This window comes from Camelus ferus, chromosome 6 (genome assembly GCF_009834535.1).
Source record: "Camelus ferus isolate YT-003-E chromosome 6, BCGSAC_Cfer_1.0, whole genome shotgun sequence".
Lineage (NCBI taxonomy): Eukaryota > Metazoa > Chordata > Mammalia > Artiodactyla > Camelidae > Camelus > Camelus ferus.
In genome coordinates, this window is record NC_045701.1 from 21,551,723 (window position 1) to 21,567,760 (window position 16,038).

The window sequence follows — 16,038 nt, forward strand, 5'->3', positions numbered from 1 at the left end:
TGGTTTTTCTTATTTTCAAGTTGCACTTACAAGAATAATAAAACTTGCAATATCTGGATATTAGCTTAATGATTCTAATAATTATTTTCAATTTCATGAGGAAAAGATATTTTTTAATAAGATAAATTAATTTTTAGTTTATTCACTAGCCTTTGTAATAACCTACTCCTTTTTCTACTAAACAGTAACAAAGCAGAGGTCTCTAAACCTGGCTGATGCCTAAAATCACCAGGGAAACTTATGAAATATAGATCCCTGGAACTTAACCAAGGGATTCCTAGTAGGTTTGGAGGTGTGGCCTCTGTAGTTGTAAAAAGCTCCCCAGGTGATTCTGATCTGAGCCAAGTTGAGGAACTGCTGATTTAGAAGCCTTGATGTACTATATGTGTCTCTGCACTGTTCTCTAACCCAGAAAGTTGGTATTCACATTCTGCCTTCAAAATAGAATCAGAATATAATTTCTATGCCAGGAAAAGTCCTAAAGGTAAGACAGAGCTAAGACTGGCAGAATAAGCTGTTCTTCATGAGAGGATGCTTGCGCGGTATGGGGGATAAAGAAACAACTTTCCACCACTCTTCTAGGTTCTTCTGGCTGGTCTACGAATTAAATTGACCTGAGACAGATGAATAAGAGAAAATCAAATTTAATTGTGTACATACAGGAATTCCATAAAAATATGATGCCTAAGGACAAGATAGGCAATTGAGGCTTATATGTCACCTGAGAGAATAAAGGTGTTGAGTTTGGGACTTGAAAGGGGAGGAAGGATATTCACTTGGAGACAGAGAAACAAATGTGTGGTAAACCAATGTTTGCTGGGCCATGCAGAGACAATGGGACACTGAGAGGACTTTGGTCCCCACATTCCTCCATCATGCTTAGCTCGCATTCTTTGTAGATATCACTGGTGATAATGCACTTCCTGGACCAGGCCCTTTATCTAAATTCTTTAAGGCAGTTAAGGGGGAGGTAAAAAGAAAGACTTCGTAAGCCTTTTGTTTCTTAAAAACAATCAGCCTCAAACAATCCTCAAGCTGAAGAGATGCATTTTGGGGTGGCAAGTTTTCTTCCCCTACATGGATTAAATACGGGATAAATTCAGTTACAAAGCCACTTCCTTTTTCTTTGAAAAATCTCTATTTCTGTTTCCTACCAAATATTAACACTTGAATTACCAAGTTTACAAGAAACCTAGTTTTTATCTTCTGTGACCTCCAGTACCTGACCTTGCTCACAACTGGTGCTCAGTAAGCTGATTGCCACTTGATAACACCTGGCTTTCCTCTTGAAATCACCGTAATTACTCCATTTCCAGTGGCTGAGGAGATCCTCGGGTAGAAACTGGTTGCTGGGGCCCCTGACTGCTGAAGCCTGTTTACCTCATGACGGGTTGGGAAGCCACGTGTGCAAAGTAGAACAGAGAATACCAATAGGGCAGGAGGGCATAGCGCTCTCTGATGGCTTCGCGGATGAGCTGGGTGTGCTTCTCTCCAAAGAGCCAGGGTTCCCGTCGCCTGGTGTTCTTGGTAGCATGGCTGCGGAAGAAGGGCTGGTAGGCTCCGGCCTGGTACCATCGCACTAGCAGCTCTGCCTCTGGGTTCCCGATGAAGCCACCGATGTCAGCTGATTAGTTTGTACAGAAAGGTGAGTCAGACAGCCAGGCTTCTAACAAATGCAGCACACAGGTAAGATAAGGCCTTGAAGACTGACAGGGCAAATGAGCTCTATGTGCACCCAAAATGACAGCATAAAACTGTGGCCTCAAACTAGGGAGCACATACTAAAAAACTCAGCCTGGGGATCTGACAGTATGCTCTTTGAATATTCTTTTCCTGTCCAAATTCTTTTCCTGTCAGAGGCTTTACTGCAAGATCAACATTTCTGAATGTCCTGAACCCAGGTAACCCGGAAATTGCAAAACATCTGCCTGATTCATTAAGTCACTTGTCTTCAGTGGAGGCTGGCAATTGATTTAGTTTGAAAACAACAACTGAAGCAAGATAAAAATTATAGAAAGAACTAAAGAGAAGCATATAATCAATCAGAATAGAGGTTTAAGTAGAATTTCATGCTTAGCCCTTAAGCAGGGAGCATATTCTTTGTGTTGTATGTGGACCAATGCCGTAAAGAAACATATCTATCGAAAAGTGACATTAACGTGCTTCTAGTCCCACAGAGAACAAGTTGCAGCTGGACCTGTAGTCATGCTGAGTACCTTCCACAGAGATCTCTCAGCTACAGGGAATTATTAGGATTTGGGGGAAGGCAGCCCATCAGAGAATCTTATTTTAACTAAATTTATCTTTCCCAAACTTATATATAGATTTTTTTTAACAGTTAAAATATGTCACAGGATTTCTGTAAGGCTGATTTCTGATTTGCTAAATTCTTTGCAGTTCTCTCCGTTTTTCTCACTTTCAGGTAGAAAACGCATGTTTCAGGAAGAGAAACTCAGTTGTCAAGGGCATCTAAGGAGGGCGTGGTTAAGAGAATGAGGGAAAGAAACATTCCGGCTCCCTTTCTGACGACTTAATTTCATGTCCTCAGTTCAGCAAAGACACACACAGCTCTGAAGCATCCCTTTCACTCTCCTCTCTAACCTGCTCTCCTTAAGGCTTCTCATTTTCTCTTCCCCACGTTTATCCACGTTTATCCTTGTAGAAATCAGCTAACAAGAAGGGATTTGTGACCGGCTTTGATGAAAACACCCTCCCTTTTGACTTTCACTTCAAGCCTGAGGATACCATCTTACCTCCACAAAAAGAGATCCCAGTAATGCTAAGGGTCAGTAACATAGGGACAGAAATTTTCAGGTAACTCCATTCTGCTGTGTTGTCACCTGTCCACACAGCACCTTTGGTCACCAGGAAGAAGGTATTAAAAGAAAAAAAAAACCCACAAATCAGCCCATATCCTGAATTTCATATTTAGATTTCTTATTTGTAATAGATAAACTAATATAAAGGAAAACATTTCTTACCATAAAATATACACATTCTGTTTTTCTATAGTAAAACTGTATTAATTTTCTAATGTGAAAAAGTCACTAAAATCCACAAAACAAACATTTTATGAAAAGATTCTGAAATTGCACTTATTTTTGACGTATAACTCAAGCCTGACTTTAGGAGGAAACTTTTTCAAAATCAACTTTACTGAGATGTAATTTACATACAGTAAATGTACCTATTTTAAATAAAGAGTTTCGTGAGTTTTGAACACCCATGTAACCACCGCCACAAGCAGGATCTAGAACAGTTCCATAACTATATAAGTTCACTTGGGCTTCTCTGCAGTCAATAACTCTCCATCTTACTCGACCATTGATTTGATCTCTATAGCTATAAATTAGTCTTTTCTAGAACTTCATACAAATGGAAACATATACTATTTTGTGTTCTAGCTTCTTCACTCAGCATAATGTAAGTTATTCCTTTTTATTTGCTGTGTAGTATTCCACAGTATGGATGTATTGTAAGTCATTTATCTAGTCACCTATTAATAGACATTTGAATTCTTTCCAAGTTTTGGCTTTTATGGATGAAGCTGCTATAAACATGTGTGTACAAATCTTTGGCATATGTTTTCATTTCTCTTAAGTAAATAACTGGAGTGGAACTGCAGGCTCTATGTTCAGTGTATGTTGAACACTTTGAAAATTCCAAGTTGTTGAGCAAAATGACTATACAATTTTTACATTCTCAGTAGGTGAGAGTTTTAATTGTTCTATATCTTTGTCAACACTTACTTGGTAGTGTCAGTCTTTTTAATTCTAGCCATTCTAATGAGTGTATAGTGGTGTTTCTCTCTCTAATGACTAAGGATGTTGAGCATCATTTATGTGTTTATTGACCATTCATATATCTTCTTTTGTTAAGTGTCTATTCAAATCTTTTACTCATTTTAAAAAGTAGATTGTGTATCTATTATTTAATTATAAAAGTTCTTTTTTTTTTTGGCGGGGGAGGTAATTAGGTTTATTTATCTTTATTCATTTATTTTTGGAGGAGATACTGGGATTGAACCCAGGAACTCATGCATGCTAAACATGCACTTTACTACTTGAGCTATACCCTCCCCCTTAAAAGTTCTTTATATATTCTGGAAACCATTCCTTTGACAGATATAAATGTATATTGCAAATACTTTCTCTCATTCTGTGGCTTGACTTTCATTTTCTTAACAATATCTTGGAAAGGGTATAAGATTTTAATTTTGATGAATTAATCAAAATTGATTATTTTTTAGTTTTACGGTTTATGCTTTTTGTGTTCTAAGAAATTTTTGCCTCTCTCAAAGTCACAAAGATTTTCTGTTTTCTTCTAGAAGTTTTTTGTTTGTTTTAGCTTTTATAATGTAGGTCTATATTCCATTTTGAGTTACTTTCTGTGTACAGCGTGAGGTAAGGGTCAAGGTTCTCTCCCCCTCCACCCCCACAACCCCTGCCAGGATACCCAGTGTTTCAGAATCATTTGCTGAAAATACTCCTTTCTTCACTGAATTGCCTTGGCAACTTTGTTGCTAATTATTTGATCATGTATGTGTTGGACTCCTTCTGGATTCCCTATGATCCATATGTCTATTCACTGCCGACACAATCCTCTGATTTGAGAGGGGTGGTACAGACCATAAAAGCACAGCATAACAACAGCAGCAATGACAATAGTTAACATTTATAGAGCCCTCACTGAGCCAGGTGTTATGCTGCTTTGCTGGCAATATCCCGCTTAATCATCACAACAACCCTACCAGGTAAACACTAACACTATTTAACTTTATTTTAATGATGAGGGAATATGGTAAACTGGATATGGTAGGATTTCAGCTCAGGCAATCTGACTCTAAAGCCAGTGTTCCTGTTCGCTGAATAGTTAGTAAGAGTTTGTGAGGATCTGTAACACTAAAGGGATCCAGAAAAGGAAAAAAATCTTATTGTACTAAGTCCAGATTACTCCTGAAACATTCTTGTCTATCTTTTATCAAAATAGTTTTGGTATCTATTTTTGTTTAAATCTTCCATAGAAATGTTAGGCTGTCCTATGGCCAGCAAAGAAAAATATTTTCAAGGGGCTTTTCATTTAAAATAGTACTCTAGTAATTTCTCTTTGACTTCAAATGAGGTATGTATATATCTACATAATGATTTTGAAACCCATATGACAACATTTTTATCAAGAAACAAAGTTCATGTAAACATGCAGATGTTTTCATGTCTCATGGTTGTTTAGTCAGAAGCTCTCTCTGGCCATTGGTCTCAGCACAGGACTTGACACAATAGTGTTCTCTGCTCACTCACTGTGCTTTGGGGCAGAGCTGATAGTTTCACACAGAGAACTGAAGACTAGGCAGTGGGCCAATATTTAAGAGATCAAAGATAACTGAGTATGCATATTTTCTATTATCTTTTTAAACTGCTGCTTATAAATGTTTTCATTAAAATATTTTACTTTTTAGAGTGATTAAAAAGGATACTTGTAGAGAATTTGGAAAATAGAGATAGGTAAAAAGAAAAAATCACTCATAATCACCACAGTACTTTATTTACTTAGATTACTACCTACATACATTTATTTATTTATTTATTTATTTTTAAACAAAATCAGGATAATATATAAACATTTAGGTATTCTGCTTTTCTTTTTAAATTTATTATGATGTCACAAAAATTTTCTCCTGCAATTTTAAATAACCTTATGATAGTCTATCATATGGATATACCATAGCTTTATAACTATTCCCTTACTGTTACATACTTAGATTTTCTTTACTTCTTTTTTATTTTAAGGACCAATTCTGTGGTGAGATCACTGTATAGGAATCTTTGCCTGATGATAATATTTTGACCTTTTCCAGACTACCACAGGGGCTGGTTTCTAGGGGTGGAGCAAGAGGCCGACTAATGTCTATGGTACAATAAAGGCTGGATTCTTCAAACTAGGACCTAAGTTGATGTTATTTATGCAAGTCCAGGGGGCTTAAAATAGCCTTCCTGCCACGGGATGGTTAAGTTGAACTAGATCTGCATTAGCTAGCAAACCGGATCCAGTTATAGATGACCCTGAGCACAAGCAAGAGCCAGGTCTATTTTAAGCCAAATTGCTAAGGGGAACAGGTGGTTGAAGGGATGTGTTAGAAGTGTATTTTCTCTGGTTTTGATAAATCAATGAGACAAGATCAGAGATGACCATCCCAGCAAACTGAGCTACTCTGAAGTTATTCTCCAAATAACTAAGTGGCCAATTCTTCAGTGGGAAACAAGTAACTAAACTTTATTAAAACTGGTTTACTCTGTCTCATAAGACAAAATGCATACTTCAGGGCACATCACTCCCTACAATCTAAGATCTGACCAATGGCTACTGAAAAGGAAGGAATCAACATGGTAGCACCATATACCATATATGGTCAAAAAAAGACAGGTTGCTAGCTTGTGTTTTTAAGTCTGACCATGTGAGCCAGTCCTTACCATACTTTTGTGATCCAGCAAAGAAAGAACGTGTAAGAACGAAGGGTCTCTCCTTCCCTTTAGATCGCTGGATCAGTCCTTCTGCAGTGGCCATTTGCTATAAAGTTGAAAGGAAGAAATTTCAAAGAGAGGATTGGGTTGTGGAATTGTGCAGACATCCCCCAATAAGCTATTTCATATGCAAAAAGTAAATAGTAGCTGGGAATGTGAAATGGAAAATATTAAAAATTGATCAAGTAATTTTCATGACGTAATGAAACTACACTAAATTTCCCTATTAAAAAGTGAAATTTTTTCTTTGATTAAAATATAAATGAAATGCTAGTAAATAACAAGGTAGCATGTATTTGGTGCTTACTACTGTTAGGTATTTTTTATAAGATTTTCTCTTGTAACTTACACAAAAACCTCTGAGATAGTTTTCATTAACCAAAAAAACCCCTTGAGATTCAGAGAGGTTAAGTGACTGGCCCTGGCATACATAAGAAAATTCTCCAACTATAAAGTAGTTTGTAGTCATAGCAATAGGCTGTTTAGAGAAGGAAACAGATATGATCTGAAAACAGTGCTGTATGTAGCCAGCAGCTCCCACTGGAAAACAGCAACTGGTGGGAGGGCCACAGGAACACTGTTCCATTCTGAAGACAACAAAAGACCATGGGTATAAATTAGGGCAAGTTAACTGCCAAGTTTTCTGGATGTGACTGGCAAGTGGAAGACAATTCTACCACCACCTATTGAGAAGGTTAAATACTTAAGGAAGGCTTTCTACATTTAGAAAGTATATTTTTTCAAATTGTGTATCTGTTCTGAATCTTACTCCCCTGGTATGAGGATAAAACTTGCTGTATTTAGACATTTGTAAAATTTCAAAATATTTGTTTTAATTGCCTTAGTTTATATATTTGTACACAGCCTACTTCAATAAAAGTTTTCAGGTAGTATCCAATGCCATTTACTAATGGCCCCTGTCAAGGAAGAAATTTCTATGTTATCATTAATTTCACAATATCTATTAATTAATTGAGTTCATTATAGAAGGAAAAAGTGCAAAGGGAGAAATGAGTCTTACATTGGCTACAATCTGCTAAGACCCGTTGTAGTTGTCAGAAAATACATTCAAAGAAAAAGGAACAGTATAGTATGGTTATTACAAAGCAAATGACTTTTAGCCTAAAAGGCAAGGAAGATAGATCCAGTGGGCTTTGTTTTAGATGCCTTACCTGATAAAAGCCATAGATATTGTGAAGTTCTCGGTGCTCCCAGTTGCCATGATGAATGGCATTCTTCTGCATGGTTAGCTCTGGCCCTCTAAAGACAGAGGGCTCATTCATGTCATTCCACACGTGCAGGATGTCAGTAGACCCCTAGGAAGTCAATCTTGGTCATGATAAAACTCCTCCACTGACAAGGTTAATATGATAGCCATCCCTACTCCTCTTTCCTATTCCTTTTAATTTATTATTTATTATGTTTATTGTCTATGCTCTGTCCTCTACTAAAACAAAAGTTCCACAAGACAGGGAATTTTGTCTATGTTGTTCATTGATAAATCCCAAATGCCTAGATCTACAACCTGAACCACAGGAGGTTCTCTGTAAGTACTTGCTGATGAGTGAAAGAGTGCTGTGTTGTATTCCCACGCTGCCCAGCCAGTCCACTCCGAGGTCTACCCTGGAGAAGCCCTGCAGGGAGGGCTGTGAATGTTCACAAGTAGCCTCTACATCATCCATCATCGCTACCACGCTTAACCAGGGGCAAGTATAGCTGTCCGTGAGCAGATTCTGCCTTCCCTCTACTACTCCGAAAGATTAGACAGCTAAGATACCTGTTTGTTAACATGATCTATAGTTCACGTTCTACACAGAGTTGTTTGATTTAGAGTGGGAAGGAGCTGTTACCTAGTTAACATGGTGTTGTGATCCCTTTTATAGAATCCCTGGTCTCTCAGCATTTGACTCAATAGCTCCAATGACAGGGAGCCCCTCAGGCAGCTCATTCCATTAATTCCTGAAAGTCCTGCTCCTTGTAACAGAGAGGGCCTAGCTTTGCTTCTGTGACACCACAGAATACAGCTGCTGCCTCACCCACTTGGTGGCCTTTCAAGTGCCTGGAGGTGGCTAACGTGTCTTCTGGTGACTTCACTTTCAGTTATTTCTAATCATATATACTACGAACAAGGCTGTATGGTTTCCAAATATTTAACTACTCTGACTATCCATCTTTAGCACCCTCTAAGGCAGGGGTTGGCAAACTTTCTTTGGAAAGGGCCAGATAGTAAATATTTTCAATTTTGCAGGCCATAAGGCCTCTCTTTCAATAATTCAACCCTGCTATTGTCATGTGAAAGCAGCCACAGATGACAGGGAAACAAATGAGACTGGCCAGATTTGCCCAAGAGTTGGTTACCCCTGCTCTAAGTTATTTTCTATGTCCTAATGCAGGATGCTCAGAAACCAGAGTTTGGTTAAGAGATGGGCCTGGGAGGCAAACAGACTTAAGTTCAAATCTTGGGTCCTCCACTTACTAAATGGGTAAACTTATCAGGTTTTTAAACTTGTCTATGCCTCAATTTTCTCATCTGTGGGATTAGAGTTCATTGCAATTCTAACTTCAAAGGGTTATTGTGAAAATGAAATGGTGGTATGCATACAAAATGCTTAGCATTGTGCTTGGTACAGAGCACATACGCAATTTATATTAGGCATCATTATCATCACCACCATTGGTAGAAAACAGTTCTCCAGATGTGGCCCCTCCAGTCCTCTCTGTGTTTCTTATATGATTTTAAGAATTATTATTATATCTTCCTTTTAACACATTATACTTTGTAAGATACTTTCACATATACCATTATCATCTTTAGTAATATCGTACAATACTATTTTATGTAAAAATTCATACAATTTGAAAATATAATAAATCTCTATTATTAAGTACTTTGATATACCATAGAGTCTATCATATTAGAGGTCAAAATCATAGCTTTTGTGTATTTGGTAATTCATATGGCACCTCTCGTGGCACCACCAAAGTCTGTAATGTGGTTGGCATCCCTGCCTTTTTGTACAAGTAGTATTTACCAAGGGCTGCTTAATGAAGCAGAGTAATTCTATTGAATCACTTTTCTCCCTTATTTTATCCTTCCAAGTTACTAGGAAAAGAGCAAAAGAATAAAAACAAACCTGATAAACAGAGAAGGCAAAAAGGCTTGAATACCACTCTCTGACCTTGGGATTGGTGAAATCCAGGTAGGAGGAGAGACCTGCAGAGGCAGAAGAGCAGACGGTAGGGATAGTGTCGTCATGGTAAGATATATGTAAAGGATATCAGATGTGAAAGCTGGGTAATCAATGGGCTCCTCACAGCGAATGTCAAAGACCGCTGATACAGAGGCATGGTCTGGCGAGAAGCGAGTGAAAAAGGCAATGCTGGGACTCCAATGACAACCACTAGGCCTCTCCACCCCAAAGGCCAGGGGGATGCCAATGAACAAGCATCAAGGTGGAGCCTGCCCCTCATTGATGGTCTAACACAGCCCCAGCAGGGATGGCAAATACTCTGAAGTGACCCCTCTGTTCTTAAAGAGAACAGAGAAGAGTTCATGAGTGAGTGGTACAGCGGGAAAAGGAATGCATGGGGTTTCTTACCGTGCACGGATGTGTGACAGAGAGCTGTGACATGACAGAGTGGGGATGTGCTTTTGGCCTTGAGGCGTTCCTACCATGGCTTTAAACTAATAATTTCTGAAATGAAGAATTCAGAGTTGCCAGGGGCAGCTGAGGTCTCTCACAAAAGGCTGGGAAGTCAGAAGTTTGGGCTAACAGAGCAAAGAAGAGTCACAGGGAGACAGACTACAGGACTTTCTTTCTCCTCCTCTCCTTTTCTCATTCCCTGGCTTTTAATTTTTATTTGCTTAGGGAAATAGTATGTCACTGAGGTTTGCTTGTTTATTTTTCCTTCATTCATTGACTTACAAATATATACAGAGCACACTGTACCAGGTGTGAGGTGAAAGTTATAAAAGGAGGTAACACCTTTAAGGAAAGGCACCTAAAATGTAGCAGGAGGCATCTGCAAGAAATTAGACTGACAGCTATGCTGGGACTAAACAGTGGATACTAGGTGTATAAAATCATATCTTACCAGGCCAGCATACACCTTCAAAGTCACCCCCATCATGATTCCTCACGAAGAAGCCCTGTTCTTTGGCCTTAGCATACACTGAGTAGTTGGGATCAACCTTGATGTGGGGGTCACTGATGACCACAAGCTGTCAGGACATAAAGGTTTAAAGATCTCATCAGTTTCATAGAAGCCATATGTTCATTGACATGTTTTCATCATAGTTTTGGAGCTCAAATTTTATTCAAAACAACTATTACTATTACTGAAATATTTCAGACACCAGTCAAACCCTATAACCTTTCATGTGCTTATAGAAATATAAACTGATATCAAAACCAGGCCAGCATTGTTTTACAGTTATTGCTGCCCACCAATACATGTTCTTAAGATGGCATTTACTAAGCTTCTATCTCTCTGTGGCCCTGGGTGCTTTACATAAAGAATTAAGTAGGCAAAGTCCCCTGCTCCCTAGACATCTAGAAGCTAAAATATTACTGACAAAAGCAAACGTTAAAGAAAAGAGACTAGCGTATTACAGACAGACAAAAAATCCCCAAACCCAGTGGAACAGGCACATTTAGGAAGGAGATTTGAGAAAAGCTGTGATCACAGCTGCGTGTCTCCAGCATCCCTCCCTGCCTTTTAATACCATCCCTTCCACTTAGTCAGGGGTCTCAAAACCACTTTATTTGGCTAGAACAACCTTCAAATCATCCTTCTTCATATCTATTCAAATCTATTCTACATAGTACAGTTTAATCCTCCATTGTTCAAAAACTTAAAAAAAATTACATTGTAGTTAACATACACAACATAAAATTCATCATCTCAACCAATTCTAAGTGTACAGTTCAATAGTGTTAAATACATTCACAATGTTGTATATTGTACAGTCCATGTCTAGAATTTGGTTCATCTTGTAAAACTGAAACTCTACGCCCATTAAAGACAACTTATTCCCTCCTCCTCCTCAGCCAAGGGCAACCACCATTCTTCTTTCTGTCTCTATGATTTTGACTACTCTAGGTATTACAGATTAGTGAAATCACACAGTATTTGTCTTTTTATGAGAAGCTTATTTCACCTAGCATAATGTCCTCAAGGTTCATCCATGTTTAGCATGTATCAGAATTTCCTTCCTTTTAAAAGGCTGAATAATTTTGTGTTCTGTGTACAGACCACATTTTGTTCATCCATTCAACTATCAATGGACTTGGGTTGCTTTCATCTTTTAGCTATTGTGAATAATGCTGCTATGAACGTGTGCATACAAATTTTGCTTTCAATTCCTTTGAAAATACTTTGGGAATATACCCAGCAGTGGAATTGCTAGATCATATGGTAATTTAACTTTTAATTTTTTGAGGAACTGCCACACTGTTTTCCATAGGGGTTGCACCATTTCACATTCCCACACCCAGTGCTTAAGTGTTCCAATTTCTCCACATCCTCACCAATATTTGTTATTTTCCGTTTTTTTGATAGTAGTCATTCTAATGGTATGAAGTGGCATCTCACTGTGGTCTTGATTTGCGTTTCCCTAATGATTAGTGATGATCAGTATTTTTAATGTGCTGTTGGCAATTTGTGTATCTTCTCTGAAGAAATGTTTATCAAGTCCTTTTCACAATTTTTAATTGGGTTGTTTCTTGGTTGTTGAGTTATAGGAGTTCTTTGTATATTCTGCATATTAACCCCTTATTCAAAAACTTTTAATGTCTCCAAATGTATACAAAGCAAACCAAAAATAAGGTCAAATTTCCCCCTACTCAAACCTCACACATGCCTTGCTTTCCTGCCAGCCTGTGCGCTGCTTTCCAAACACCACGGCGGCGGCATGCTCCAGCCTCTGGCTGCACTGCCTTCTTCCCCCTCTCCCTTCTCCACTAGCTGGAGACTCAGCTCATTGAAAACAAAGCCCTGCTTTTGTCCAGCAGGATGCATTCTTCTTCCTCTTGGTCTGCCCCGTACCCTGGTCTTTCTGTGGCAGTTATGTGACAGCTCTGTATTGTGCTTGTTGTACACTTGCCTTTCTTCCACTCCCTGTGAGACCCCAAGGAGCTCATCTCCGCATTCCTGCCATCTTTACTACAGCATCTTGAACATTCGAAGGCCCTGATAAATAACTGCTTATAAGGACATAGGTTCTGGAGTTGGGCAGGTCAGGATTCACTCTTGCCCTGCTACTTATTCATTGTGTGCCTTTGTGCAAAATACAAACCCACTCTAAGCCTCAGTTCCTTCATCTGAAAAATGTGGTAATAATATCTACCTCATAATTTCTTTTTCTTTAACCTTATAATTTCTTGATGATTGAATGCAGTAATGTGTTTTATCATAGTCTCTGGTCCATAATAAGCACTTGATAAATGACAGCTATTTATTAACTGAGAAATTAGGAAATAACAGCATTGGCTGTTTTTTCCTCCCTCACTGTTTTCATTATTGCTGTTACCACCACCACTCCTGCAGCACACACTTTCCAGTGTCTTCTCCTCCTCCCCATTTTTTATTTTAGTTCTTTCCTTGGCTAGATTGACAGGTGGAGTCCCTCAGGGAAGCATGCAGGAAAAGTGGTGTAATAAAGAATCTGACTGCATTTCTGATTGACTGTTAAAGAGCTTCAAGCCCCACAACTCCCCTTACCCTTCTGCCCACATCCTTGTGTTCTGACACAGAGAGCCCTGATGCTCCGTTCTTTGGGGCAAAAAAGAAGTTCAAACCACACAAGCCCTGGTACATGCACAGGAATCCTCACCCCAGTCCAACACTCTAACCACCCGCAAACCTGAGCCCGTCTCCTTTCCCAGCTCTCTCAAGCCATTTTCAAAGGAGCCTGGGAGCCAGCCCTGCTCCCCCTAGAAGTGAGTCCCACCTCACTATGGGATTAATTAACCTTTTCACAGCCTCTTGGTGCCAGTGTGCTGTCATCAATCTCAGTATCAAAACCGTTCTGCATGGGGACACCCATCACATCACGACAGGGCAGCTACAACGCATGGGTCTGAACTGAATGCCAGGCCCCTTCATCCTTACAGGGACCCAGACAGCTAAGGCAGGGGTGAGGGCGTTACCCCCTTTTCACCATTACTTCTCTGTTATCACAGTTACAGTTACATTTGAAGGTACTATTTTCACAGCCATTCTTTTTTTTAACCAGATCGCTCTCTTCTACTAATATGCCAAGGCAACTTTTAAAAAATTAAAAATGTATCAAAAGGGTTCAGAGTGTTGGCTTATTCTACCTTACGTTTTTTGCTCCTGAGCAGCTCTTGCATCCTTTTGGGATTTGGGAATCTTTTCTTGTCCCAGGTGAAGTACCTTTTGCCCTCGGTGTGCTCTATGTCCAGCCACATGACGTCGTAAGGAATGTCATGTTCATCAAATCCTGCATCCACTGCTTTTACATCCTGCTCATCTTCATAGTTCCAGCGGCACTGATGGTACCCCAAGGAGAAGAGCGGGGGCATGGCCTGTGTGCCTAAAAGAGGAAGATGACAACTGAGCCAACTACTACCACAATAATCATTGCACATTTGATAAACATTTCCCGAATGTCTACGAGGTCTAAGCACTGAGCCTGGTATTTAGAATATCAAGAAGAAAGCCGAGCCCTTATGCTCAAGAAAGTAACAATTTCGCTGATGATGCAGGTGTGTGAATACGCTGTTCTCCACTGAGATATAACTGCTATGTTAAAGGTATCAGCATAGTGCTGTGGGAATGCAGTGGGGCCAATAAATTCTGCCTGCAGTGAAATGTGGTGTCGTGAAAGGCTTCACAGAGGTGGTAACACTCGATTTGAATCTTAAAGAAAAATTAAGAGTATATGAAATGGGGAGAATGGATACAGAATTCAGGCACAGGGAATAGAAAAGACATGGAGGCAGAGAAGAACATGATAAGCTTAGGGAAAAATAAATATTAACGGGTTCTGTTCCACCAAACAAGAGTGAAGGTAAAAAGATGTTTTCGTATCTGCAAAGATGGAAAAAGTGTACCTCTGATGCACACTTTTATAGGAAACGACCAGAAGAGGCTTCAAACAACAAACAATAACAAGGTAATAAACCACAAAAAAGAAGACAAAGGGCACTCAAGAGAGGACAGCTCTAACACTACAAAATAGCAAACAGAAAACTGTAAGTCCTAGGACGACAGCTGTGCAGGGAACCTAGAGAAAAAAAGTCCAGACAGAGGTCTGGGAGGGGGTCTCCAGGGGAAAAGTGGGATGGATTAAAGCATCTGATACTCCAGAGCATTTGAAAACTGCAAACATTGCATATCATTTAGCCAAAAATTAACACAGTGTTGGCAGGGAGAGTTGGTGGGACATTATTGAGCTCAACCCTCATCAGGAATCAACAGATAATCTACAAACTTATAAATCAGACTTCTTTGACCACGGTGGCAGATCCATTGTTTTTGAAGCTTTCCTGTAAACCAGGCTTATTCTAACAACGACGTTGAAACAGGCTGTAGGTAGGCCTTGATGGGACTTATTCCTACATGACTGTCTTCCCATATCCACAAGTTCTTTGTTGTTCCTCCCATCAAAATTGGAATCCAATTCTTCCATTGAAAATGGGCAAGACTCAGGAAACTTTAACAACAGAATTCAGCAGAAGTGATGCACATTACTTTTATTTTTAACAGCTTTATTGATAATGTAACTCATATACCATACAATTCACCTATATAGGGCACACAATTCAATGTGGGTTTTTTTTTTTTTTAGAGGGTAGGGTATATTCCATTACCAACTTAAAAAAATTGTGGTAAAATGCATATAACATGAAATTTGCCATTCTAACTTTTTAAGTGTACAGTTCAGTGGCATTACATTCACAAGGTAGTACTAGCATCACCATTAGCTAGTTACAAAATTCTTGTGTCACTCTAAACAGAAATTCTGTAACCATTAAGCAACAACTTGCAATTCCCCATCCCACTCTCTAGCCCCTGAGAACTGCTAATCTACTTTTTGTCTCTTTGAATTTGCCTACTGTTGGTACACCATGTAAGTGGAAACATCTAATATTTGTCCTTTTGTGTCTGGCTTATATCATTTTGCACAATGCTTTCAAGGTTCTTCCATGTTGTAGCATGTATCAGAACTGCACTCCTTGTTATGGCTGAATAAGATTCCATTTTCTGTATATACCACATTTTGTTTAGCCCTTCATCTTTGATGGGCACTCGGCTTGTATCCACCGTTTTGGCTACCGTAAATAATGCCGCAGTGATCATTGGCATACAAGTATCTGTTCAAGCTCTTGTTCAGTTCCTTGGAGTATAATCTAAGCATGGAACTGTTGTGGGGTGTTAGTCAGGGATCTGCAGAGAAACAGAAGCAACAGGCTGTGTGTGTATGTATGTACATATTTATACATATACACAGAGAGAGAATGACAGATTGGTTTTAAGGAACTGGCTCATGTGA

General features: G+C 39.1%; 1 protein-coding gene across 5 annotated transcripts in view; it reads right to left on the reverse strand.

Moving 5' to 3' along the window:
• The window catches only part of GANC (glucosidase alpha, neutral C), a 64,263-nt gene that overhangs the window by 16,137 nt on the left and 32,088 nt on the right, over window positions 1-16,038 (reverse strand). For 4 of the 5 annotated variants that reach the window (XR_004320498.1, XM_032481419.1, XM_032481418.1 and 1 more), the window contains exons 12-18: window positions 13,841-14,076; window positions 10,614-10,740; window positions 9,653-9,732; window positions 7,691-7,834; window positions 6,468-6,564; window positions 2,754-2,855; window positions 1,381-1,624 (exon numbers count right to left, since the gene is read on the reverse strand). Coding sequence is in view for 4 of the 5 variants with exons in the window: in XM_032481419.1 (XP_032337310.1) it covers window positions 1,381-1,624; window positions 2,754-2,855; window positions 6,468-6,564; window positions 7,691-7,834; window positions 9,653-9,732; window positions 10,614-10,740; window positions 13,841-14,076 (1,030 nt within the window). In the remaining variant the exon portion in view is untranslated. The remainder of the gene's footprint in view (window positions 1-1,380; window positions 1,625-2,753; window positions 2,856-6,467; window positions 6,565-7,690; window positions 7,835-9,652; window positions 9,733-10,613; window positions 10,741-13,840; window positions 14,077-16,038) is intronic. The other variant, XM_014554329.2, reaches the window with a different exon arrangement.